The 27,734-nt window shown below is 53.3% G+C and overlaps 1 protein-coding gene across 4 annotated transcripts in view; it reads left to right on the top strand.

Annotated features, from left to right (window-relative positions):
* Positions 1 to 2,860: 2,860 nt before the first annotated feature.
* TNK2 (tyrosine kinase non receptor 2) overlaps positions 2,861 to 27,734 on the top strand; it is a 35,337-nt gene continuing 10,463 nt past the window's right edge. For 2 of the 4 annotated variants that reach the window (XM_056127207.1, XM_056127208.1), the window contains exons 1-4: positions 20,836 to 20,928; positions 24,658 to 24,838; positions 25,693 to 25,763; positions 26,966 to 27,190. In XM_056127207.1, coding sequence (XP_055983182.1) covers positions 20,851 to 20,928; positions 24,658 to 24,838; positions 25,693 to 25,763; positions 26,966 to 27,190 — 555 coding nt within the window. In that variant the 5' untranslated portion in view covers positions 20,836 to 20,850. Of the gene's footprint in view, positions 3,311 to 20,834; positions 20,929 to 24,657; positions 24,839 to 25,692; positions 25,764 to 26,965; positions 27,191 to 27,734 lie in introns of those variants that run through there. The other 2 variants (XM_056127210.1, XM_056127209.1) reach the window with 2 other exon arrangements.

A 27,734-nucleotide genomic window follows, 5' to 3' on the forward strand; every position in this document is an offset into this window, starting at 1 on the left:
GTATGGGACCATAAAACTCCCCAAACGTTCAAAGCAATCTTAAGAAGTAAAAGAAAATGGGAGGATGGTACTACATGGAAAGTATCATGTTAAGCGAAATGAGTCAGAAAGAGCGGGATAGACACAGAAAGATTGCATTCATCTGGGGAACATCAAGCAACAAAAAGGGAGATTAACACCCAGGAATGGCTGAGATTAGTACCAGGAATTTTGCTCCATGAAAGAAGGCCAGCCACAGGCTCTAGGTGAAAAGGAAGCTCAGATAGAGAAGAGAGTACCAAATGAAGGGTGTTGTGAGGGCCCTCCCAGGGTGGGAGATGCATGCTAAAAGTAGCCGATAGACCAAACATGATTGCCACTCAAAGCCTCTCTTGCAAAACACAGTACCCAAAAGAAGAGAGAGAGAACAAGGGGGAATACCCTGCCACAGAGGCAGGATGGGAGGGGGGGGATGAGGGGTGGGGGGGGATGCTGGGACCCGTGGGGATGGATGACGGGCACTGGTGGAGGGATGGGCACTTGATCAATGTATAACTGAAACCCAAGCACAAAATTTGTAAGCCTATAACTGTACCTCATGGTTTTTCACTAATAAAAAAAGAAAAAATAATAAAATAAAAAGAAAAGAAAATGGGAGGAGGCATTGCATTTCCCAACCTTCAACTATACTACAGAGTTATTATAATAAAAACGTCATGGTACTAGAATAATGATAGTAGCCTAATGGAACAGAATTGAGAATTCTGAGTTAACCCCCAGATTTATAAAAAATTAATCTATGACAAAGGAGCTAATTATATGAAGTGAAGCAAAGAAAATCTCATCAACATGTAGTGCTGGGAAAACTAAATAGTGATGTGTTTTAAAATATGCAATAAAATTGTACCTCACACCACTCACAAAAGTAAACTCAAAGTGCATTAAAGACCTTGAAATTAGAAACCAGAACGACAGTACAGCAAGTAGAGTGCTTCCTATGCACATCGTTGAGTCAGGTTCAGTCGCTGGCACCGTATCTGATCCCCCAAGTTCCACCAGGAGTATTCCTTGACTGAGCACTGACGGGTGTGGTCCAAAAACAAACAAATAAAAAAAGACCTCTAAAATTTGTGTGGAAGCATAAAAGTAGGCCAGGATCTATAAAATATATCGAAAAAAAAACCATCAGCAGAACTCCCTAGGAACTTAATTGCAGAGAAATTAATTCAATGAGATTCATTGAATTCAATGAGATGACCACGAATGCAACAACAACAACAAAATAAATGGGGTTACAAACAATTAAAAGCTTCCGCACAGCAAAAGAAACTTAAGCTATATGGCATCTATCCACAAAACACAAAAACATTAATTTGAAAGGATACATACACACGTGTTTATCATGGTGGCCATGATATGGAAACAATCCCACTGCCTGACTATGGATGAGTGACCCAAGAAGTTGGAATGGAATACTAAGAAAGAACAAAATCAAGAAATAAGCCATGACATGAATGGAACTACAGGATATCATGCTGAGTTAAGTCAGAAGGATAGATACAGAATGTAACTCTCTCATATGTGGAACTTAGATATACAGAGCAAGATAGCAACTAAGGTCAAAGGCAACGCAATGAGAGGACTGATCCACAGAACTGAATTTGGGGTCGGGGCTGAAAGGACACTGGGCAGAAGGAGAGGGAGAGATATAGAATGGTTCTATTCATTTGTCGTATATAAAGTATATATAGTAGAAAAATAATATCCATAGACAGGAAGAACAGGTTCGGAGGACTGGTCAGTTGTTAGAACTAACCACAGTGTGTGTGGGGCTGAGGGTAGATAAGATAGAGAAGAGACCAGTATGACAATAATAGCTGAGAATGATCACGCTGGACAAGATCTGAGGGTTAAAGTAGGTAAAGGGGTATTTTTAATGACCTTTAAGTATCAATATTGCAAACCACAATACCCAAAAGGGTGGAGAGAGAGAGAGAGAGAGAGAGAGAGAGAGAGAGAGAGAGAGAGAACGTACCTGCCATAGAGGCAGGCAGTGGGTGTGGGGTGGGAGTGATGGGAGGGAACCTGGGGACATGGCTGGGAGTTTGTTGTTATGACAATGTTCAACCCTGTTCAACCCCACCTACGTGTACCCCCCACCCTTCATGATTTCTATATAACTCTGCTTGTAAGGGGTAAAAAGGGTAGAGGACTCTGAGGTCTAGGAGGAGGAAGCCGATAAAGAGGAGGAGGAGAGCAAGGATGAGGGAACTAGGATGACCGGGACTACGACCAAACTGACGACTACTGTGCTGCCAGGGAGAGGTGGGACTCGCTGGGGAGGAGAGAGAGAAACTGACTACCGACCAGCCTGGGGCCCTGTGTCTCCATTCCCGGCCCGTCCTGAATTCACCATGGGCCGGCCAGGGGAATGGCACGGTTCTCAGCCACCGAACGCTCTTGTCCCGTGTGTGCCCGCGCTTTCCTTTCAAACTCCAGGGAAGTCTGTGGTGCCGGAATTGTGATCGCAGGCAAACCAGACCACGATCTGGAGTATCACGGACTCTCAGAAAATGTTGACGCTCCTAATCCGGTGCGCCTCCACCAGGCTCAGACGGCTACGATATTTTAGGTTGCAAACCCACCCGGCCCCCCCAGCACCTCCGAGAGGCGCAGGTCAGGCCTGGGAGAGGGACGCCCGGGAGGGGGCGGTGACCGGGGGAAGGGAGCGCCTCCGAGAGGGCGGAGTGGGGCCGGCCCTTTAAGAGGGCGGGGCCGGCCGGCGCCCCGCCCCGCGGGCGGCGCAGGCGCAGCGGGCTCCCGGAAGCGGCGGCGCGGGCGGCCCGGCGCTGGCCGGCGCGGGCCCGCAGTCCCCGCAGCCCCTCTGCGCCCGGCAGCACCATCTGGAGGGGCGGGAGCGCGCGGCCGGTGGGCGGCCTGGAGGAGCAGGGGGGCGTGCGGCCGGCCGTGCAGGAGCGGGGCGGCGGCAGCGCGGCCGTGCAGGAGCAGGGCGGCGGCAGCGCGGCCGTGCAGGAGCGCGGGGAGGCGCGCGCGGCCGAGCAGGAGCGCGGGGAGCCGCGGACGGCGGGCCCGGGGGGGGCGGCGCGCGCGGACCGGCGCCCGCTGCTGGGCAGCGCCCGGCCCTCGGGGCCGCGGGGGCCGGCGGGCGTGCAGGAAGCGAACTGGCTGCCGGGGGTGCAGGAGGGGCAGGCGGTGCGGGCCGTGCAGGAGACCTCCCCGGACGGGAAGGGGTCCCGGGAGGGAGAGCGCCCGGCCGAGGGCCGCGGCGTCCGGAGGCGCCGGCGCCGCCGCCGCTGGTGACCGCGGGCAGGTAAGGACGGGCCGGGGCGGGGCCTCCGCGGGGTCGCCCGGGGGTCCTCGGGCCGCGTCGCCACGCCTTCCCGCTCCGGGAGGGACCGGGGCCGGGCGGGCCGAGGCGTGGGGCGGGCGGCGGAGGCCCGTCCTCCCGGGCCGCTGACCCTTTGCCGGCGCGGTCAGCGCTCGTGCTCCCGAGCCCGGACCGGGGGGTGGGGACGCGTGCCCCGCCCCGCCCTGCCCGGTGGGCGCGCCGATCCCCCCGTCCGTGCCCGGCCGCCCGGCGCTCGCGTCTCGGCGGCTGCGGCTCCGGGCCGCTGGGAGTGGACAGAGTCGCCTGGGCACTTTTGCGGGGAGGACGCTCGGGGCCGCCTCTTACGCGTCCTGTCAGCGCGGCGGGCCGGGGGAGGAGGAGGAGGAGCCGGCCGGCCCGGGGTCCAGCCGGGGGTCTGCGCTGGGGGCGGGGGGGGGGGGGGCGGCGGGGAGGAGGAGCCGGCCGGCCCCGTGTCCGCGCGGCCTCGCCACCGCCCTGACTCCGGGGCCAGCACTCCCGTCGGAAACCGGAGCTTTCCCCGCACGGAAGTGCCGTTTTGAGGGGCGAAGCTTCATTTCAGTACTTGCCCAATGGGCCAGGCCGAGCCCCTACACAGTCCCCTGGTCAGCCGCTCCCAGAACCCCGCAGGTGGGCTGGGCAGGAGGCGCCCGGACCCGACCTCTTCTCCTGGGCTCCGAGCTCCCAGGCCGCCCCACCTTTGCTGCTCTGGATGCTTCTTACGGATGCACGTGGTAAAACGAATGGGTTAAAAAACAGCAGTGATCGAACAAATAGCAGCACCCCTACATTATTAAAAAAAAAAAAGGCAGTGATTTTTAATCTCTATATATCCACGAGGCTATAATACATTAAAAATAATACACCACAATGTTTGCAGTCCTCTGAGATTTTTTTTCGTCCCTCTGTCCGTCTCCCCTTCCCCCCCACCGCCCCCCGGCCTGAGCCGTGTTTTCCGTGTTGCTAGAGTTGTGTGTAAATAGAATCGTACAGCGTGTTTTCATTCTTTTTCTCCCGTCTTTTTTTCACTGAGTGCAGTTATTTTGAGATTCGTCCGTGTTGTTGCATGAGCCAAGAGCTGACAATTCTCTTGGGTAAGTTCTTAGGCCTGGAAAGGTTGGATCATAGGGCATTTAAGAAATTGCCAGATGTTTCCAAAGGTGGTACCATTTTATGTGCCCATCAAGTGCGTGGATGTTCCAGTTCAGTACTCAGTCTGATCCGTCTCATTAGTTTGAGACGTTCTGAAAGGTCTGTGGTGGTAGCTCATTGTGGTTTCAGTTTGTCTTTCCCTAATGACTAATGTTACCAAGCATCCTTTTATGTGCTTATTTGCTATCTGAATATCTGGTGAAGTGACTGTTGGGAATGTTTACCCATTTCTAAAGTGTGTGATAGTTTTTTCCTACTGAGCTTTGTGAGCTCTTTATTCCAGATCAAAACCTTTTAACCAGATATGTCATTTGCAAATATTTCAGTTTCTGACTTGCCTTTTAATTCTCTTAAACAATGACTAGTGGACACCACTTTATCCGTTTTTTTTTTCTTTTTTATGGATTGTGTTTTTGGTGTCTTGGTTACTTGGAACCATCTGCTGCATATAAAAACAATTCATGTATTTAGATTTTTTTAAAAATTTATGGCAGTATTTTGTAGATTTTAGTGGGCAGATATTTCGTCTGCCAGATAGACATCATAAAATCATAGCCTAATTTATGATGTTTTCAGAACTTTATCATAGTTTTGAGTTTTATGTTTATAGTTCATTTAGCGTTAATTTCCTTTGTATGGCGCAAGGTATGAATTGAAGGGTTTTGTTTGCTTCTGTTTTGGTTTTTCTGCTTCTGTGGTGCTGGGGACTGGTTCCAGTGCCTTTCACATAGGAGCAAGTGCTCTGCTGCCCAGCCTGAGACTCAGTTTTTGAATGTGGAGAGCCAGTTTTTCCAGAACCATGGTTGAAAAGACCCTTGGCTCTTTCGGAATTGCCCTTCTGTCTTGTTGAATTCAGTTATCCGTGTGTGTGAGGTGTTGGGGGGCAAGGGTGGGACAGCCTGCAGGACTGGGGGCGAGAGGGCTCTACCCAGCATTCCTAGGAGGCCTTGACCTGGGGATGCTCTGTGCTCTCTCCTCCACACAGTTATCTGTGATGAGTGCGTCTGCTTCTAGACGCATGTTTCATTGGTTATTTCCCCTCTTTATCCCACTAGCACACTACTTTTTTTTGTTACTGTAGATTTTTAGCACATCTCAAAGTGAGATAAGAGTTTAAACTTTATTCTTTTTTTCACAGTTCCTTTAACTATAAAACTATTTGTATTTCCATGTGCATTTTAGAATCAGTTTATCAATTTCCACTATAAAAGCATTATTGTTAGTATTGTGTTGATTCTATTAATCAGTTTGGGGAGAATTAACATTTAGTAGTGTTGAACCATCTGCTGCATATAAAAACAATTCATGTATTTAGATTTTTTAAAAATTTATGCTCGAGCGGGCCCAGTAACGTCTCCATTGGAGACTTTGTTGTTACTGTGTCTGGCATATCGAATACTCTCGGTAGCTTGCCGGGCTCTCCGAGAGGGGCGGAGGAATCGAACTCGGGTTGGCCATGTTGGCCGCTTGTAAGGCAAACGCCCTACCCGCTGTGCTGGCAGTATTTTGTAGATTTTAGTGGGCAGATATTTCGTCTGCCAGATAGACATGTGAAAATTAGCATAGCGGGTAGGCCCTGCAAGCGGCCAACATGGGCCGACCCGAGTTCAATTCCTCCGCCCCTCTCGGAGAGCCCAGCAAGCTACCGAGAGTATCTCACCCGCATGGCAAAGTCTGGCAAGCTACCCGTGACATATTCGATATGCCAAACACAGTAACAAGTCTCACAATGGAGATGTTACTGAGCCCACTCGAGCAAATCGATGAGCAACGGGAGGACAGTGACAGTGACAGATATGTATTATTATATATTTGATGCTATTTAAATGTCATTATATATATATATATATATACACAAAATTATATAAGTGCTATCAGATATTTGATGCTATTGTAAGTGGTATTTTCATTATCAGTTGTTTCTTGTTTTGGTTTGGTGTTGGGTCACACCTGGTAGTTCTCAGGGCTTACTCCTAGCTCTGCACTCAGGAATTTCTCCTGGCCATGCTCAGGGAATCAGAGAGCCACATCCCCAGCCTCTTCTACTTTATTCTTTTTTTTTTTTTTTTTGCTTTTTGCTCGAGCGGGCCCAGTAACGTCTCCATTGGAGACTTTGTTGTTACTGTGTCTGGCATATCGAATACTCTCTCTCGGTAGCTTGCCGGGCTCTCCGAGAGGGGCGGAGGAATCGAACTCGGGTCGGCCATGTTGGCCGCTTGTAAGGCGAACGCCCTACCCGCTGTGCTATCGCTCCAGCCCAGCGATGCTCAGGGGTTACTCCTGGCTCATGCACTCAGGAATTGCTCCTGGCGGTGCTCAGGGGACCATATGGGATGCTGGGAATCGAACCTGGGTCGGCCATGTTGGCTGCGTGCAAGGCAAACACCTTACCTGCTGTGCTATCGCTCCAGCCCCTCTTCTATTTTATTCTTATTCTTTTGGGACCATACCTGGTGATGCTCAGGGGTAGCTCCTGGCTCTGCACTCAGGAATTACTCCCAGCAGTATTCAGGGGACAATATGGGGTGCTGAGAATCTAACCCTGGTCAGTCACATGCAAGGCAAGTGCCCTACCCGCTGTACTATTGTTTCACCCCTGTTGTTTATTTTTTTAACTCTATCCCGCCCCGCCCCCCACCTTAGCTTTATTGTAGTTGGTGTTACTGCACGTGCCTGTTTTGCACATGTGATCAGTGTGCATGTTGCTCATAGGTAAGGCACACAAGCTACAGTTGTGGTTCTTGGCGGGGTCACTGTGGTGCTCACACATATCACCAGGGCACACACTTCCTGGCCAGGGGCCTGCACATCTTTTCAGTTGAACTACATTCTGGGACTGTTCCTCTTTTTTGTTCATGCACATCTGACTTGGTATAGCTGGAAATTACTGTGGCAGTAGGTATGGCAGACAGCAGAAGGATCAGGATCAATTCAGCACATGTGGAATATCAGGGGTTTGAATTTATGTCTTAAAAAGCTGAACATCTAAGTCCCTATGCTTTCCTCTGGCCCCAGTTTGTCTTTTCTGTGACTGGCTTATTTCACGTGGCATAACATATTCATGTTATAGCATGTCAGATTTTTGTTGTTGTTGTTTGTTTTGGGGCCACCCCTAGCAGTGCTCAGGGTTTACTCTTAACTCTGGGCTCAGGGGTCGTTCCTAGTAGCACTCGGGATCATATGCAGTGCCAGGGATTGGACCCTCATCAGCTGTGTGCAAGGCTTACTTAGTCTCTGACTCCCAGAATTTTATCGTAATAATGAATAAAGAGCATATATTTTGTTTATGCCTCAGTAAGCAGTTGATTTTACCTTTGGACAGTTGTCAGTACTTCATTAATTTTCACATTCCAGTTGTTTGTTACAAGTGTATTGTGTATATGTGTGTTTGTGTGTGTGTGTGTGTAACTGCCATGACTTGCTTATACCGTGGTTGTTCATTGCTCTGTGTGTGTGTGTTTGCTTAGTTTTCCATGTAACTTCCCGTGATCTTAAATCTTCTATAAGTTGGGAGAGTTCTTCAAATTGTCCATTCTGCTGGGTCTTCTCACAGATGCATCTTTCTGAAGAGATGTTCAGACTTGTGCCCTGAAGCACCTGAGTTAACCTTCCTGCTGGCCATCCTGGGCATTCCCTTCACTGTCAGGTCTCCTGACTCCCCGCCTTGCCCTCTCTTGGTTTACTGTCATTCTGGGAGCACATCCTGGAGAGGCTTCCTGCAACAGGAGAATGGGCATGCCAGCCTGGTACTCAGGAGCTGAGGGAAGTTTTGAGGTTGGAAGTTGCTTTGCCCCGGAATCTTGGGGACACTGGACTATTGCCTTTTGGGTTCTGGAGTTAATATTAAAGACTCATGTCACTCGGATCCTTTGTGGAGCCTGCGCTGGTCACTCCTTGCCCGGAGGTTGGTGGAATCTTATTTCTATCTCTAATATTCTATTCCATAATCATTCCTTATTGTTTGATGAGTCTTTTTTTTCTGCTATATAGTCAGTAAACTTTTTAAAAAGTGGTATCTTCATGTTTTAATGCATATTTAGTTATAACACTGATTTATCAAGTTTTCCATGATATAGTTGTTTCAGTCATTAAATATTCCAGCACCACTCTCACCACCAGTGTGACCTTCCCTCTCCCAGTGTTCCCAGTTCCCCACCCACCAACTAGCCTGCCCCCTTAGCAAGCACAAATAATTTTCCTTCATATTGTTTGTTACAACACAAAGGCAAATGGGATTATCAAAATGTATCACTATCACTGTATCACTGTCATCCGTTGTTCATCAATTTACTCAAGTGGGCACCAGTAACGTCTCCATTCGTCCCAGCCCTGAAATTTTAGCAGCCTTTCCTTACTCGTCTTTCCCATTGCTGCCATATTGGAGGCTCTTTCAAGGTCAGGGGGATGAGGCCCGTTATTGTTGCTGTTTTTGGCATATCGAACACGTCATATCTGATAGCTTGCCAGATCAATAAAATCTACGTCATGGGTAGCTTGTAGATCAATAAAAGTCAGTTTGTGATAATTGTTACATCTTACAATGGTGTTATTGAAGTCATTGTCTGCAGATTGACAGGACTGGTTGGTGCTGCTTGAGCCTTCTCTGTAATTTTCACACATTGAGCTTGGAGTTCTACACATACTTGCTGTGATCCCACTAGGCTAATAGTGTGAAATTTGGAGGTGCCTATGGCTAGGGTGTGTGGGGCTGGAACAGTCTGGTGGCTTGGCAGTGTGGCGGGTTCATTGTGGAGCTGGGCTGTTTCTGTGTTGGGTGTGGCTGCTGAGCCTTCAGGCAGAAAGGGGTCTCTGCCTATCCCCACTCCAAGAAACTCCCAGACTGGGTGTTTATACCAGCTTGGACCAGTCTACCTGGAAAGAGTTGGGGCCATTGTGTTCTTTTTGAGATTAGCTGTGGAGTTGGACCATTTCCTTTTTAAAAATTATTTCACTTTTTATATAACTAAAGGACCATGATTTACAAAGTTATTGATAGTTGAGTTTTAGGCACACAAATTCTACCAGCAGTGTCGATTTTCCTCCACTCGTGCTCACTACCCACCTGACTATCACTTGGATGGTCACTTTACACAGTGGATGGTTGCAGTTCAGACCCTTGTCCTCAGTGCTGACTCTGAGCTTTGGGTATATGGCTGCCACTCCCCCACAGCATAGGTGTGGCTGAGACCCCGCCCCTTCCCCCATTATTTCCCTTTCTCATCTTCTTTCTTCCCTTGGTTTCATCCTTCTCTGTTCTCCTTTCTAGACTTTGGGATCAGGGGTGTGCTATCCTCCCTCCCCCATTACTACATTATATTACTTCATCCAGTTATTCTATATACCACAGATAAGTGAGATCATCCTGTGTGTTTGTCTTTACTCAACATGATAGCTTCCAGTTCCAACCAGGTTGTAGCAGATCACATGATTTCATTGTTCCTTGCAGCTGCATAGTGTTCATCTGTGTGTATATATGCCCCATCTCATGATCCATTCATCTGTCATGGGACCCTAAAATGATTCTATATCTTGGCTGCTGTTTTGAGTAGAACAGTGAATAATGATGTGGATACATCTTTTTTTTTTTTTTGGAAAAAGAAAATAAATATCATTTATTCTACAATGGATGAATTTAAGAAACCTCAAGTCTTTCAGTATCTAGGCTAGAAGATGTTTTCAGTAATCATACCTACATTCACAGTCCTCCCGTTATTCATTGATTTGCTCAAGCGGGCCCAGTAACATCTCCATCGTGAGACTTGCTGTTACTGTGTTTGGCATATCGAATACGTCACGGGTAGCTTGCCAGGCTTTGCCGTGTGGGCGAGATACTCTCGGTAGCTTGCCGGGTTCTCCAAGAGGGGCGAAGAAATCAAACCTGGCTCGGCCAGGCCGACTGCACGCAAGGCAAATGCCCTACTGCTGTGCTTGGATACATATTTTTGAATGAATGCTTTTAAGTCCTGGGGTAGATAACCAGAAGCGGCATTGTGGGCTCCTGTGTTTGCTCAATTCTAAGAGAACTCTATACTGTTTTCTTTAGGGGTTGAACCAGCACCATTCCCACCAGCAGTGGATGAGAGTTCCTTTTTCACCATATCTCAGCCAGTGCAGATTGTTCCTACTATTTTTATATGTGCCATTCTCACTGATGTGAGATGGTATTTCATTGTGATCTTGACTAGGTTCTCCTGAATGATAACTGATGGTGAGCACTTTTTTATGTGCCTACTAGCCATCTGCTTGTCATCTTTTGAGAAGTGCCTGCTCATTTCCTCTCCTCACTTTTGACGGGGTTTTTGAATATTTTTAAATTGATCCTTGTGAGTGCTTTATATATCCTAGATATCAACCCTTTGTTTAATGTGTTGAATGCAAAAGGTTTTCCTTGTTCTATTAGCTGTCTTAGTTTTAGCCTGTGTTTCTTTTGCCATGTAGAAACTCTTATGTAGTCTTGTTTATTTTTTATTTTGTTGCCGTTGCAGTAGTATCAGATCGTTGAAGACTCCTTTGGGGTTCAAATCTTGAAGTGTGCTACCTATATTTTCCTTGGTGTGCTTTATAGTTTCTGGCCAGATTTTATGGTCTTTGATCCACTTCGAGTTGCCTTTTGTGTGAGGTATAAGATATGGATCCACCTTTAATTTCTTACATGTAGTTAGGCAGTTTTTCCAGCCCCATTTGTTGAAGAGGCTATTTTACGCCATTTCATGTTCTCGGCTCCCTTACTGAAGATTAACTGTCCATGTGGATGTGGTCTCATCACGGGGGTCAGCGCTGAGCCCTGATTAGAAGCCCATCTTCATTCCATTGTCATGCAGTGCTGATCACTATGAGCTGGGCCATTCTTTGTGCTCAAAAGATCGAACTCTCGATTTGGCAACTTACATGTCCATTCTAGGACATTCTCTTGTGTTGTTTTGATCATTTCATCTCTTCATAAACTGTTCAGGGACCAGCAGGGCTACGCTCAGTGGATCAGGGAGGAGAGCCGAATTGTGCCAGGGACTGAACTTGGGGCCTTGAGCAAGTATGGCCTCTGAGCCCTTGAGCTGTCTCTCGTAGTTTTGTCCATTTCCTCCTCCTCCTATTCTCCCTCTCTTTTTAAAAGCCCTGCATCTCAGGGCTCCTTCTGGCTCAGTAGTTGCTTCCCGCAGTACTTGGAGGACCGTGTAATGCCAGCCGCCAGTCGCCAGTCTGGGGCTCCTGCAAGCAGAGCTGTACTCCAACCCTTTGATTCATTTCCTGGCTCTTCTTTTTCCTTTGGATATCCTTTTATCTAGATTTTGAACTTTCTGTACTGATCCTCTGTTTTCTTTTTCTCTTTTAAAATTGTCATCCATTTTTAAATTTTATTTTAGACACCATGGTTTACAGTATCGTAATGATAGGTTTTAGGTAAATAGTGTGCCCACCCTACCCCCTCCATCAGAATGTTTGTTTCTCTCCACTATTGTCTTTTTATTTTTTCACTTTTGTTTTTCAGTTTTTGGTCTTTGATCTCTATTCTAGATTTCCTGAACTTTACCTTCATCCTTGCTATTGTAATTTTAATTATGACAAATATTTGCTGATATTATTTGACCCCACATGTGGCATGGGATGATACAAAAAAAATTTAATTTAAATAATAAACATTGGAAGAATGGGTTGTTTCTTTCCTTTTTTTTTTTTTTTTTTTTGCTTTTTGGGTCACATTAGGCAATGCACAGGGATTACTCCTGGCTTTGCACTCAGGAGTTACTCCTGGTGGTGCTCAGGGGACCATATGGGATGCTGGGAATCGAACCCGGGTCTGCTGCGTGCAAGGCAAATGCCTTATCTGCTGTGCTATCACTCTAGCCCCTGGAGATAATAAATATATCTGACTTAAAATTTTTCAAAAAGGACTTGACAGACTGAAGATGTCCTTATTAGAAAGAAAGAAAAAGAGAAAGAGTAGGAAGGAAGGAAGGAAGGAAGGAAGGAAGGAAGGAAGGAAGGGAGGGAAAGGAAGGAAGGAAGGAAGGATAGATCAGCCGTAACTGTGACTCAGTGCCTTGCTAATGTGAGACCTGGTTTTGATATATGGCACCAAACAAAATAGATGGATTGTAAAGAATCTCGGTATTAATTCCTTCGAATTACTGTTTTAAAAAAAAGCGTTTTTGTTTTTTTTTTAACTTTTGGTCACACCCAGTGCTGTTCAGAGCCTGCTGCTAGCTCTGAACTCAGGAATCACTCTTCATGGTATTCAAGGGAACTATGCACAGTGCCAGAGATTGAGCTGGGTTCAGCTGCATGCAAGGCAAGCACCTTCACCCCCATCTCTCCAGCCCCCTACTTGGGAATTAATGGAATACTTTCCTCATCTCCTGGCATTTTCATCTGTGTAATAAGTGGTCCCATAAACTAGAGCTTATGGCCCCGAAGCCAGGGCCTTCTGAGAGAGTGGCCAGTACAGTAGGAGAAGAGAACATTTGAAATCTTTTTTTTTTTTCTGGCCAGGTGAATGAATGATTGACATACTCACAGATTTTTCTCCAGAGCCGTGTTCTCTGGGATCACCTCGAGAAACTTAGACACAGTGCCCTTTCACCTAGAGCGGTTGATGAGAATCACAGGGAGCAATTCCCCAGAGCTGACATTTCCAGACTTGACACTTAAATGCTGCAGGGTTCAGAGAAGTTCCTTGTTTCTGAACCAGCGGTCTTCAGAGCTCACTTCAGGTCACCAGGAGCTTGTAGGAAATGAGATCCCTCCCCTCCCCCCCCCCCACTCCCACTGCTCCGAAATTGGAATCTGCTTTCAGGCAGCATCCTCAAGAGATCTGTATGTGCGTTCACATTTGAGACCATTTTTGCTTTTTTCCACCCAACAAATCTGCAGTGCGCACTGTGGATCAGATTCAGCTGCGTGGAGTGGGCAATGGATCTATTGAAATTTTTGTCCCCTATTATATTTGTAATATTTTGTTCCCCTTATTTAAAATTTTTTTTAATTCTTATTTTGAGGCCACAGAGCTGAGGATATAGTTTTCTGTTTGAAGTTGTTTCTTTTAGCTGTTTCTCAGTTTTGCTTTCTCCATAGCAGAGGCTTTTCTTGGGTGATTGGGTAGTGTTTTTGTTGTTGTTGTTGTTGTTGTTGTTGTGTTTTGTTTTTTTTATAGGCAGGACACCTAGGGGCTTTGCTGATAGATCTTCTTTGTACGGTGACCTGGACAGGCATTCGCTGGGAACTCCCAGTGCAGGTATCTTTTTTTTCTTGCTTCGGCCTGGTCAGAAGCCACAGGAGACACTCTTGTCTCCAGCCAAGACTTTGTCTTTCAGAAATATCTCACGATTTCTTTGATATTTTGGGAAGGAATGAAATTTCCTACACATATACAATCTCTTCTCTTTGGGGAAGAGGGATTGGATTGGGCGTGGAAATCTCTGTTCTGTCTTTTTGTTTTGTTTTGTTTTGGGATCATACCTGGCTTTGCACAGTGGCTACTCCTGGCTCATGGACTCAGGAATTACTCCTGGCGGTTATCAGGGGACCATATGGGATGCTAGGAATCGAACCCGGGTTGGCTACGTGCAAGGCAAACGCCCTACCCGCTGTGCTATTGCTCCAGCCCCCTCTGTTCTGTCTTTAAACCTCTGCCCAGAATGTATGAGTACATTCTGTACGTGAAATAAATGTGGTGTTTATTTCATGAATAAGACTCCAGCTCTGCCCTTTGGAGGCATCATCTGAAGCCTAAAATGATTAAATATTTTATGCATCATGCTTTACGATACTATTAATGGTAGGGTTTCACGCATGCGATGTTCCAACACTGTGCCACAAGCCATTCCCCACCACATACACTCCCCTAATCCTTGCCCCGATAGGCATAGTTCTGTAGACCAGTTCTTAGTCCTTTAACCATTTGTCTGCTTCTTCCTGTCCCACGTATGAGAGACATCCTTCTGTCTCTGTCCCTGAGTCTGCCATTTGAGCCTGTGTTTTGAATCCTAGCTTTCTCTCTTCCTTTCTGGGCCCCTCCCTGCCGTAGAACAGGGAAGTCAAGAGCTGCACCTCTAGTGCTTTGCTGGGAGCTCAGGCCTTTCCTCCTATTTTCCCCAGGCCCTTGTGTATGTGAGTGCAGAATAGCTCACAGCGAGGCCAGCAGGAAGAGGTGTGAGGGGGGGCGTCATCCCTCAGCAGCTCTTCTGCCAGAGCCAGGGGCCTTAACTAGGTGGGAGCCCAGCAGGGGTCTTCTCTCTGCCTGTCAGAGCTGCTCCTCCAAGGTCTGAAGGGAATCTTCCTCTTTCTGAATGGCACCTCTTCCCAACATCCACTTCCTCAGGACAGTGGGCCTGGAGAGCTGCGTCTCCCTTAGAGACTGTCCCTCCCTCCCTCCCTCCTCCCGGTCTCTAGACTTGAGACTTGCTCTGGGAATGAACCCCGCATGCACTCGCTCCAGTCCGGTTGCTTTCATCTGTAAATGCGTGGGCAGGACAGAGTGAGATTTCTGTTTTCAGTGTCTTCGAGTGCCTGACCCCTCTCCCAGGTTTAGACCCTTCCTCACCTGGGCTCTGCCTCCTGCTCTGGAAGATCCTGCCTCTTGGAGTTCTGGGGTAGGCCTGGTTCTGAGGTCAGGCATCCCTCCAGACTCAGCATTCTAAATTCGCATCTCTGTGTTCTTGCCCCACCCCACCTCCTGGGCCTAACAATAGGCCCCTTCAACTGGAGGCGCTCAGCGGGGTTGGCCTGGGCCCGCTGTGTCTGGTCACTGGGAGGTGGATCCTTTCCCTACTCAGGGGCTCACTGGCGGGCGCTGGGGTTGTGCTGAGGCCGGGGCCAGAGGATGGACAGGAGACTGCTCTCTCCAGAACTTAGCATCCCAGCCCTGGCTCCCAGAAATGCCTGACAGGCTAGTGTCAGGCACTTAGGTAGCTGCAGAAGTTTCCTAGTGGTGCTTCTGTGAGGGGAAGTGTTCCTGGGCGTGCTCTCAGTATCCCGTCTCGGGTTGGTGCACGCCCCGTCTTCGGCTGGTAACTCATGAAAGAACTACAAAATGCTTCCAAGTTCTGGTACATTTGAAGAAGAGGTGGGTTTAATGTTAAGCAGCCCAATGACCCTGGGACTGGACCATCTATAATGGTTTTGACAGCTTTCTTTCCATGAAAGCCCTTGCTTTTCTCATTAGAAATAATGGAGTGGGGAGACCAAGCAAGCTTATTCCTAGTGTTCACTGGAGCAGAGGTGGCACCAGCTCACAGAGAAAGGGGGCCTCTCTTCTCCTAGCACAAAGACTTGCATTCCCTTTTAGCAGGTTCTTGCCAGATGCTGCCTCTAAGGTATAGTAGGTGTCCAGGTATCATTTTAAAGTACACAGAGCTTCAATATTGCAAGCCACAATGGCCAAAAGGTGTGTGGGGGGCTGAGAGAGAGAGAGAGACAGAGAGAGAGACAGAGAAGCGCTGCAGGCAGGGGTGGGGGGTGGGGGTGATGGGATGGAACTCGGGGACACTGGTGCTGGGAAATGCCCACTGGTGGAGGTATGGGTGTTGGAACACTGACTGAAATCCAATCATGAACAGCTTTGTAAGGGTCTGTTTCAGAGTGATTCAATAAAAAAGTTACAAAAAAAGAAATAAATAAAAACTCCACAAAGCCCCACAGAGGTGGGCGCCCAGGCTCCCCTAAAGGAATAAGGCGCTAATATGCCGTGTTTGGGCAATAATGATGTTAATGAGAGTCAGACCTTGATGGATGGTTTAAGAAATTTTAATTCATCGGTTTTCACGTATACTATCATGTGTTCATAATGCTTCTGGCTTCAGATGTTATTTTAATAAAATAACATGGGAAGCCTGGCAGAAAGAACCTTCTTGAGTGGGAAATAGGAATTTGCAGCAGTGCCCGTTGATTCGGGTCTTGAGAGGTGTGTAAGGAGTTTGTATATAAGGAGTTTGTTCTGTAGCCAGACAGGAATGTCAGGAAGACAGTAGATGAAAGACACAGGCCAGGTTAAATGGCTGGAGAACTGTGAGGAGCTTGGTCCCCTCCAGAGTACCACCAGGAGGACTGCTGGGTGTGCCCTCCAAACGAACCCTAGTTGGGTGTGTTCAGGGAAGGGGCAGTATTTGCCTGGGTTGGAGTCTGGCATTTGGGAGGAAGGATAAGCAGGAGTGCTCCTGAGGGCCTCTGGTTTGACTCAGTGAGCAGTCCCAGAGGGTGCTGATAAAGGGGGCCTTCAGGTCAGTGTGCAGGGAGCAAACAGAACAATAGGAAATGACTCGCCAGCGCTGTGCTAAGTGTGCTACTCATTATCTTGTTGAATCTGCACTCTCTGACAGAGGTGCTATTTATCCCCATTTCACAGAGGAGGAAATTAAGGCTTAGAAGTAAGTCATTTGCCCAGAAGTTGTCCAACTGGAAAGTGGCCATGCCAAGGTTTCAGCCCAGGTCTCTGTGGGATAAAGAAGAAACGAGAACAAGGTTTTGTGACCTGTTCAGAGGGAAAGGTAGGGAATCACCACTGGGACCAGGGTTCCAGTAGGTGGCTGATGTTTGCTTGTAAGGTTTTCAGTCAAGTTCTGGGAATATGCCCAAAATTGAGGGGTGCTGAATGGCTGTGCTTGGACCCAGCAGTTAGTGGTATGTGTACAGCTGCCCTGGTGAAGCAGACTTGGGTCTGAGCTTTGTGTTTAGAGGACGTGAGTGGACTCAGCTTGTGTGGGTGCCTGGAGGTGAGGTCTGGGCAGTGAGTAGGAGACCCGGGACAGTGGAGCATCAACTGAAAGAGGAGGAGGAGGCAGCTCAGAGATCTTGGGAAACAACAACAGTCAGGAAGAGTGGGGAGGCTTTGGGGCTGAGCCTGCCAAGAAGTAAGCCCCAGCCTTGTCTGTTCTCGGGCCGGGAGAGCGGGCCCTGGTGTCAAGCCGGAGAGGGCGAGTGTCTGAATCGCCCCATCCTTGCCTTGGCCTGGAGCTGGTCTCCTCCCGAGACCAGCGTGCTGTCAGACTCGGCTGGCCGCAGGTGTAGGGTTGCCTGTGCGGATCCCTCCAAGCTGAGGATCTGAGTTCCTGGGGGCTCTGTGTGAGGTAGCCAGGCCTGGATGATCCTCTGGCTAGTAGAAGTGGAGCTCAGTCCCCCTTCTCGAACCAGGATGCTTTTTCTCAGCGTTGAAGAGGAGAGGCTTGGCTTGCTAGTGCGGCTGGCATATATTCCTAAAAATACGGTAGATTGTTTTGGAAAAATCCTCTTGGCCGGAAATTACATGTCATGTCTGCTCCTCAGTGTGGATTTGTCACTTTACTGATGCTGTGGGAGAGACGGGGCAGTGAGGGGCCGCAGAGGGGGGCTGTCACGCTCTAGAAGAAAGCAAGTTAGCAGCCAGCAGGGTGTGTCAGTGGGGTGAGCCACCCCTCCCCCCACCCCAGGTCCCTGCACCTGACACCAGGATGGTGGCAGGGGCAGGGGGGGTCTTAGGGTGGCGGTTAGAGGGGAGCAAGAGGAGATGGAATTTGGGTCAGACTCATCCTGCCCGTTTGGAGAAGGTATACCTCTCTGGGGGTCTGGCAACTGCTCCCCAAACTGGTTTCAGCAGGAGGGAGGTCGTAAGCGGCAGAAGTCTCTGCCTAGATAGACTCCCTCCCCGGCAGGCCCTTAGGGGATGCGGTGTCCTCTTGGGTCCCAACCATTACCCCTGTGTGTGGGGGAGGGAGGGGAGGGTGCGTGTGGGTGTGTGTCGGGATGTGTGTGTGTGTGGGGGGGTGCGTGCAGGGGCTTCCTGTGTGCAGGGTGGTGTGGTGTGCGGGGGCGTATTGCGTGGTCGTCAGGTCATGGTGATGTGCGTGTGCTCCCCGCGTCTCCCAGCGCAGGAAGTGGGGAGCCTGCCCCGGCTCAGCCCTGAATACCTGTGCTGAGTGGGCGGAGGCCTGGATGCCAGTGGAATGAGAGGGCTGCGTGGGCGCTGCGGGCCGGGCCGTGGGGGAGGGGGCGCCTGTGCGCTGTCTCCGTGCGGGGCCGTGGGGTGGCAGCCTGGGCCCATGTCGCGGGGCTGGGGCAGTGGCCGCCCCGCCTCGGAGCGGTCAGCTGAACCCTCTGTTGCCGGCTGCTAGCACGACCTGTGGCCACGGAGGGCCCGTCCCGCTGTGTGGGCCTGGCAGGTGGGTGTCACAGCCGGCGAGACCCCGTTCCGCCCGCCTACCCTCCGCCGTGAGTTGGGGGTCGGGGGTCGGGTCCGGGAGGCTGCGGGGGAGCTAGGGCTCTGGGTGGGGGGCTCTGCGGGGGCGGCGTGGTTGGGGAGAGGATGGGGGAGGGGCTGGGCGTTGTGGTGGGGGAGGGGCTGGGGGAGGGGCTGGGGCTTCGAGGTCGGGGAGGGGCGGGGCCGTGTGCTGGGGAGGAGGTCTGGGAGGGGGACGGCTGGGGCGGGAGGGGCACCGCGCCCCCCGCTGGGAGAGGGCAGGTCCCTGGATAGGGCAGGTCCCTGGTGAGGGTGTCCCTAGGTCTGGGTGTCGCTCTCCCAGGCGGGGTGCTGGCTGTGGCCCTCGCCCTGAGCGGCAGGGGGCAGCAGCCGCCAGCGGGGCCGAGCGCTGACCACCGGCCTCTCCCCACACCGCCCACTCCCTCCCGCAGCGCTGCTGTGGCTCGTCCGAGCGGTCCCGGGACCGGGGCTCCGCTCTCTAGGCGGCTCGGGGGACGGGGCGGGGGGCTCCGCTCTCTGGGTGGGGGGACAGGGGCTCTGCTCTCTGGGCAGCTCAGGGGACGGGCCGGGGGGCTCCGCTCTCTGGGTGGCTCGGGGGACTGGGGTCTCCGCTTTCTGGGCGACCTGGGGGACTGGGGGCTCCGCTCTCTGGGCGGCTCCGGGGACTGGGGTCTCCGCTCTCTGGGCGACGTGGGGGACTGGGGGCTCCGCTCTCTGGGCGGCTCAAGGGACTGGGGTCTCTCTCTGGGCGGGGGGGGGTCTCTGCTCTCTGGAAGGCTTGGGGGCTGAGGGGGGCTCTGCCTTCTGGGTGGCTTGGACCCCGCAGCCCGTCCTCCCGCGGCTGGCGTCCTCTGCAGACAGCCCGGGGTCTTAGGGTCTGGAAGGCATCCCAGCTGACCTTGGCCTGACCTCCACCTGCCCACTAGCTGGGACCCCAGGCTGATGACTCACGTGGACTGAGGGGAGGTTGGACCCAGACAATTTAGTGTGACAGGGAGGAGACAGTTGCTAAGACTGTCCCATAGCTCATCCCTACTCCAGGCTTTGAGCAAGAAATCTCTTTTGTTCTGGTACCTTGGCAACAAGGTGGCCACATCCTAAGGGAACCGTGCAGAGGGCATCGGGGATGCTGATGCCCTGACCCCTCTTTCCAGCCGTCTGGCTGGGCAGCTGGCCGCCAGCTAGCTGTCTGGGACAGAGAGCAGTGTATGAAACGGGCCGGGGAGCACTTCCTGCAGCTGTCAGGGGTGCTGGAGCAGCTGGTGCTTTTTGAGGAGGGGCAGAGGGATCATTTGTCCACTCTAGGAACGTGGGGGGCCCGCGGGGACTTGCTGGGGTGTCTCCAGTTCCTTCGGCTGGGGGTATGGTTTGTGTCTTGGGGTCTCTTCCAGAAACTCCTGGTAGAGGGGACTGGGGCCTTGTCTGGCTGGGGGGCGTGGAGACTGGCCAGTTGGTTTGGAGAGGACACTCTAAATGCAAGGGAAGCACACAGTGCCACTGCATGGGAGGGATGGTAGCCCCTCCCCCACTAGGCTGCCCCACCCTGGCAGGGCCTCCTGTTTCTGTCGGGCACCAGGGCCACACAGGGTCTGAGCCAGGAGCTGCCAGCGCAGCAGAGTATCAGCTCCCCACAGAGCAGCCCCCTGGGCCGGGAGCCCTTCTTTGTCCCCTGCACTAGGCTGGCGAGTCTGCTCCCTGAAAGCCCAGGAGAGTCGGCTGTGACTGGGGGCTGGGGTGGCAGCCGGAGACAGGGGGCCTTGTGTCTGGGGAGGCAGGGGGGCCCGCGCGGGGGGCGGGAAGGAAGAGCCCCATCCCGCAGCCCTCTTGGCAGTGATTCAGAAAGGTCCCTTTTCAGCCTGTGTCAGAGCCGCTGAGCTGGGGAGGGCAGGAGGCGGGCGGCAGGAGGGCGGGCAGGCTGGCGGGTGGGGGAGCCCCAGAGAAGGACAGGACAGCGGCCGCCGGCTGCCGCCTGCCAGAGAACGGGGACCGTGGCCTCAGCTCCCTGCCGGCCGGGCCAGCTGTGACGGCAGCTGGGCAGCCCAGAAGAGAGAGAGGCCTTCCTCTGTCCTGTCCCCTCTCGCCCCTGCCGCTGAGAGCTGGGAGGGACGCCTGGAAGCTCAGGAGCTGCCCCACCCCACTTCTCAGGCCAGAGCCCCGGGGACCCGGTCAGGGGTCCAGCTCCGTGGAGATGCCAGCAGCTCGCCGGTTCCCTGGCCTGGAGCTCTCCTTCCCTCTCCTGGCCAGACTGCGGCGGCGACTGTACACAGTGAGTGGGGGCGGCTGTGGGCGGGCACCCCGGGGTCAGCTCCCGAGCCATGCTGGGAGTGGCCGAGGGGTCTGGCCACTGTCCTGGCCGCTGCATGATTACTCCTGGGGTAGGCGCCGGCCACAGTGGCACGGCCAGGTAGGCCGCACATAGGAAGTTGTGCCTCTGAGCTGCGGGTGCAGCACCCCAATTAGTCTGTGCTTTGTTGACAGACTGGGGCTGCAGGAAAGAGTTGGGGGGAGCATTAGGGACCTAGTCTCTTCCCAGGGTCCTGGCGTCCTCGCCGGCCGACCGCGCACTGGGCAGGGAGTGGGGTGTGCTGCTGAGCAGATTTCCCCTGGGGAGAGGAACTGGTTGGACTGTGCTTTCCTTTGGGGGGAGGGGGCGTGGTGGGAGGGGCGCACCCAGCGGCGCCCAAGGCTTAGCCCTGGCTCTGCACACAGGGACTCCTAGTCAGCTTGAAGGACCCTATGGGATGCCAGGGATTTAACCCGGTCGGCCTAGTGCAAGGCCAAATGCAGCCCCTGGACTGTGATTTCCTGAGCCTCTTCAGGGAAGGGGCCTGTGGGTATTCCCTGCCCTGAACCCCCAGGGTGGGCCTGGGAGCTGTTCTTAGAGCAGCCCACCTCCTGCCCCGAGGCGGATGGGGAGCTGAGGCGTGGGGACCATGTGGAAGAGTCTTGCAGACCACTTTCCCTGACAGACTCAGAGCCCCTAATTTTGAGGCTGAGCTCTCAGGAGGTGGGTCCCTCTGCTGCTGGCTGCTGGAGATCATGGAAATCGAGGTTGGCTCTGCCTGGCCTGGCCAAGGAGAGAGACAGTTCGGGGCGGATTGGGGCCTGGGGGGTTACCTTTGGGGTTTCTCGTGCAAAGCAGTGGTGCTCATGCCCTTTTTTGGTAACACATTAAGGATAAGTGAGTTCATATAGATGGTGGAGTGTTGGCTGTTTTGATATTCTTCATAGATAAGATGAATAGAAGTAAAAACCTTTCACTATGGGGTGGGCTGTGTGTGTGGGGGGGGTGGACCCTTGTAACATACAGGAGAAATGAAAGTGATTCTGGCCCTGCAACTGGCTCAGAAGCCTGGAGCACATGCTTTGCATGCAGGGGGCCAGCATGTTCCCCCGAGCACTTCCAGGAGTAACCCCAGAGCCCTGAGCCAGATGAGGCCCCTAACTAAGGAAGCACAGAACTAGTTCTAGCATTTCACATGTTGTCGTGTGTGTGCATGATAGCAGAATGAAGTACTCAGATGTGATATCTCAGGTGGAGACCTGCGAAGGCACCATCTACAAGTCCTGACTAGGTGGGTCGCCACCGGGACATGCTTTCAAATGGCAAACAAGTTTTGCCACATTCTGAACAAAGCGAAGACCAGCTTTCCTTTAGCTTATGCTGTAGTTCCATTTCAGAAAGCGTCAGTGCATTCAAACTGCAAAAATAGGGCGAGGAGAGAGCTCAGGAAGCGAGCAAATGGTTTGCACGTGGGATGCCTGGGTTTGATCTTCAGCACCTCCTGGTTCCTGAGCATCATACCAGGAGTTGCCTCGAAACAAACACACAACGAGAAGTCTGTAAGTGTGCCTTTCTTGCTCGGGTGTCGATTGGATTCCGTTCCTGGGTCGCAGGATTTAATGGAATTTTCACCTTCCTGAATTTGGTGTGTGTGGTTTGGAGTAGTGCAGAGTGGTCTGTGGTCTCATTCCCGCCGCCTCTGACCTTCCCACTAGGACCCTCCTAGGATTGTGTACCTTGAGCAGCAGTTTCCAGTCACTGGTCTGCAGGCCAGTCAGCAGCTATATGTGGTAACTTTGGTTCCTGGGGACTGCAGAGCTTTCCTGTGAGGGACCCAGGAGGGGGTTCCATGGGGTTTCAGGTCTGGACCCCCCCCCCCCCCCCAGTTGCCCTCTGGAGGAGTCTGGTTCTGGGCCGAGAGCTCCTCGCTGCCTCTAGTCGCTCCTGGTTGTGCCCGGAGCAGCCTGGACATGTCTCCGCTCTGGCAGAGTGCGGGGGCAGCAGGCCCCCCTGAGCGCAGCAAGGCTCGCAGGGAGACTGTGAGGCCTGGGTCGGGAAGGAGGGGGGTGAGGGCAGCTGTCCTTCCCCCTCCTGCCCACGCGGGGACTGCACAAGGAGTCCCAGGTGGTCTGGTTTTGGGGGCGTCCAAGCATGGCTCTGTCGTGTGCTGGGTTGGACTGCTGGCTTTTGGGGTGCCTTTGGGCTCTGCAGTCGCTGCTGGCTGTGGGCTGCGCGGCCGCCAGTGTGTTTTGGTTTGGCCAGCACGTGGTGTGTGTTTCGTATGTGAATCAGTTGCCGTCATTAAGGAGTCAGGAGAAGGGGCGTGCTTCATAGGCAGGAAGCTTAGGTCCCATCCCTGGCACCTTATATGGTCCCAAGCACCAGCGAGAGTGACCCCAGAGCCACAGGCTGGGAGTAGCCTCTGAAGACTGCTGGGTGTGCCCTGAAGAGAAAAATAAAAAGGAGGGAGGAAAAGGGAGAGGAGATGGGCCAGGGCCAGCAGGAACACTCAAGGCTGGGTACCCTGAGCATGCGTGTTGTATGCTGGAGGCCTGGGTTTCGTTCCCAGTACCACAGGTCTCCTGAGCACTGGAGCTAGGAGTGGCCCCCAACCCCACCGGACAATATTCCCTGCTCTACCGCCACCCCCTAAAATAGCGGAGAAAGATGAACGTTAGGTGAAAGTGAAGAGAACCATGTAGATGATGTATGAATCTTTGTGTGTAGGAAAAACAAGGTCTAGAAGGAGATAGAAAAGGTCATTAATGGCAGGGACCAAGAGATTGTGCAGCATGCCAGCATGTGACTGGGTTTTTCCCCAGCACCTGTCCCAGGGGTCTCTGGGTACAACCTTGAGTTGCAGTGCTCAGCTCCCGTTTCCCCACCAGGCTGGTGGGCAGAGAGAGCATCCGGGCCACAGCTTTGGGGTCACCAACAGCAGCGGCCTTTGCGGAGGGGAAGCTTGGTGGCTGTGCATTTGGGGGAAACGGCACACTAGAGGCTTCCACACCAAGTGCCTGTGATACCTGCTCCCTCCCCCGCCCACCTCCCGACCCCCCAACGCGGTTCTCAGCCTCACCACTGAGCCCTGATTCAGCCCTCGTGTAATCCCTGTTGCGTCTGAGGGAGTAACTGGCAGTGCTCAGGCCTTGCAGTACTGGGGGTCAGCCTGGGCTGCTGCATGCGCTCAGCCTCTTGGGCCCCTCGTACTGCTTTTTAATTGCACGTGAATTAAAAATGGAGAGATCTGCTATCTCCTTAGGCTGCTGTCTTTGCCCACACCGGGCCAGTCTCTGCCCAGTGCCCTGCCGCCCTGACCAGCCCTCGTGGCAGCCTGTGGCTTCTGGGGCCTGGGGAGAGGCTCCTGGGTGTGGGGTCCCAGAGGTCTGGGGAGCCTTGGAAAGACCCAGTGACACTGCATTCCCTCAGGAAACCTATTAGAACTTTAAGAGCAAGAATGTGTCCGTTTTCCTGGAGACATAATCTGCTGGTTTTGCTTGGTTGTGCGTTGTTTGTTTGTTTTTTTCAAATGACCCTGGGAAGTTTAAGAGCAGACCTGAGCCTGAAAACAGAAATTACTCCAGGCCGCTCGCCAAGTAGATTCTGGGTACCGGCCCCTGTCTCCTCTGCCCTGACTCTGCTTCGATGCTGGCGGGAGGAGGGCAGGGGTCTGCTCGTCCCTGCGCCTCCTGAGCCGCCCCTCCCCCACAGAGGTTGGGGAGCGGCAGCATGCAACCCGACGAGGGCACGGGCTGGCTGCTGGAGCTGCTGTCCGAGGTGCAGTTGCAGCAGTATTTCCTGCGGCTGCGTGACGACCTCAATGTCACCCGCCTGTCCCACTTTGAGTACGTCAAGAATGAGGACCTGGAGAAGATCGGCATGGGCCGGCCCGGTGAGTGGAGACTCATCACTTCCCCTTGGCCTTTCACCTCCCGCCCCTCCCCTCAGGCCTGCCGGCTGCCTGGAGGAGGTGTTTCTGTGTACCCTGAGTGCTGGCAGGTTGGGGGCCGAGGAGAGTGAGGTGGTTCTTAGGTCCTGGGCCTTGGGGTTGACCCACGCTGCTCTGTCGCCTGCCCTGAGAGATGAGTGGTGGCCTGCTCCGCAGCAGAGAAGGGGCCCACAGGCCCTGGCGGCTGGTTTTCTGCCTCTGGCCGAGGCTGGAGTGGCAGCTCAGGGTGTGTGTGTCGCAGTTATGAGACCCGGCCAACACCAGGCCTGCCTCTCTTTCAAAGGTGCTCTACGCTGAGCTCGTTTCCTCTTTTCATCTCATCTGCCTTGTGTGAAAACCTTTACTAGTAAATGCTCCCCTCCCCCACTGACCGTCAGAGCAGCAGCCGTGGGCTTTAGGGTCACGGTCCTCCCTACGGGACATAGGAAGCTATTGGCACTTGGATCTAGAACAGCTGGCATGGCCGTAAGGTGCCTAACGAGACACTGCCCGGCTTTGGCCTGTGTCATTGGTCTGGGATGCCAGTAGTGTAATGTAATTTTATAGGAGAAGAACCAAGAAACTGGGGGGTGGGATGGCAGAAAAGCTATTTTTTTTTCTCCCTGGGATTTGGGAAGCAGGCTGCCCCCCTTTCTGCCCTGCTGGGGAGCTGGCTTCTCTTTTCCATCCCATCTCCAGTTGCCTGAAAGTGAGAAAGTTGGGCATGGGGGATGGGGTGGGGGGTGGCTTCCTTGGTGGATGCTCCGTGTCCTGGGCAGACTTTGACGGCCATTCCACTTCACCCCACACCCCTGCAGGCCAGCGGCGGCTGTGGGAGGCTGTGAAGAGGAGGAGGGCCCTGTGCAAGCGCAAGTCTTGGATGAGCAAGGTCAGCGGCCTTGGGACAGTGGGAGTGCGGGGGGAGGGACATGCCCCTCGGCCAGGCCCCTGTCCCAGCAGCCGTGGCCGGCCTTACTGCTGGGCTGGGCCTTATCGCTCGCTAAGTGTCTGTCTCCGCCGGAGCTGGCAGGAGGGGTCTGTGAGCACAGGGCCGGGGGCAGGCGCCTGCTGACAAGTTCACCGGTGCTTACCCTCGCTTTGTCTGTGGACGCAGGGGCCCGAGTCCAGCACAGCGGAGGGAACCTTGCTGCCGTTCCGCCGCAGCTGTCTGTCTGGACATCTGGGCTTGCTGATAGCTTCCTTCCCTTTCCCCACTGCCCTGCTCCTGCTCACCAGTCCTAATTTGGCCTGTGGAGTGGGGAGTGCCTAGTCTGACTCAGTGGACCTTGGCCCATTGTCTGGAGGACAATGCGAGAGGAAGTGAGCCAGCCAGGGCCTTCCTGCCCCACTTCTCACTGCTGGCTGGGGTGGGGGTGGGCAGGGCAGAGCTGTGCCCTGGGGTTGGCCACGGCCCCTGACTGCAGTCTGGCAAGGGGAGTCTCCTGTCTGTCTCTTGGGATCCTGTGGCCTTTTCTAGGGACACTTGTCCTGGCCCCTTGCCCAGGTCTGAGGGGAGGAGGAGTGTGTCCAGCGGCCAGGGCGGGGAGGGGAGGGCGGATCTCTGGGCTGCACTTGCAGGGGCAGGGGGCTGCCTGCGCTGGCTTGGCCCCTGACTGGGCCGTGTGGAGGCCCCTGTCTCTGGTCAGGAAGCTCCGGGAACCTAGTTCCTGGGCTGCAGCGGGGGTCCTGCCTGATGAGGCCCTGCCAGCCTGGGGGCTTTGACTCGTGGTCCTCGACCCTCTCCCCACCTAGCTGACCCAGCCGGCCGTGTCTGCTGTCCATCCTCTCTGTGGTCAGCCCCCAGCGCCCCCAGGAGCCCAGCTGTCTTCTAGGCTTGGCCTCTCACAGCAGACTCCAGCTCCTGCTCCTCGGGCTCAGATTCTCCTCTGCGGGCAGGAGCAAGGGCAGCGGCTCCCCAGGGAGGGTAGACGGACAGCGCCAAGTGGGCGACAGCGAAGGGGCCAGGGCTAAAAATGGACAGGGCGGTGCTGGGGGGCCCGGGGCCTGGCGCTGGCCTGGGGAGCAGGGGGCGCCGCGGGGGGCCTAGCAGGCTGCACTGAGGTCTCCTCCAGCCCTGCGGCCTCCACACAGGTGTTCAGTGGGAAGCGGCCGGAGGCTGAGTTCCCGCCTCAGCACTCCCAGAGCACCTTCCGGAAGCCCTCGCCCGGACCTGGGGGCCCCGCCTCCGCGGAGGCTGCCCTGCAGAGCCTCACCTGCCTCATCGCGGAGAAGGACTTGCGCCTCCTAGAGAAGCTGGGGGATGGCTCCTTCGGCGTGGTGCGCCGGGGCGAGTGGGACGCGCCCTCGGGGAAGACGGTGAGCATCGGGGGCTGACGGCCTCAGTGTCCGTTTCGTGTCTTTCCAGTCACAGTGGGATGTGCGTTCCCCCCGCCCCCTCCCCGTGATGCTTGGCTGAATGTAGTTAAGATATAAATTTGGAGCACAGCTCTTGGTGGGGGGAGCACCGTGTGGGTACAGGGATCGCAGCCAGGCCAGCAGTGCAGAGCCAGCACCCTGCACACTCACGCGGCACTTTCTCTCTAGCCGCTGCTTCTTAAATTTTGGGGTCCCACCTGGCAGTGTTCACTGGTGTTTCCCAGTTCCAGGCCTAGGGCTCTCGGGATCAAACTTGGGGTCCCTGATGGAGAGCATGCATTCAGTTTCTTGAGCTGTCTCTTTGCCCTCGCTAAAACATTCTAGTGTTCCACTGTTACAGCATTTTATTAAATAATTTCTTTTAAAACATTGGGGGGGGTGAGGGGGTGGATCCCACCCAACAATGCTCAGAGGCTGTTCCTGGCTCTGCACTGGGTCACTCGGGGATCATGCCACACATGGTGCCAGAGATCAAACCAGGTTC

The sequence above is a fragment of the Sorex fumeus genome, unplaced genomic scaffold (assembly GCF_029834395.1).
Source record: "Sorex fumeus unplaced genomic scaffold, SorFum_2.1 ptg000063l, whole genome shotgun sequence".
NCBI lineage: Eukaryota > Metazoa > Chordata > Mammalia > Eulipotyphla > Soricidae > Sorex > Sorex fumeus.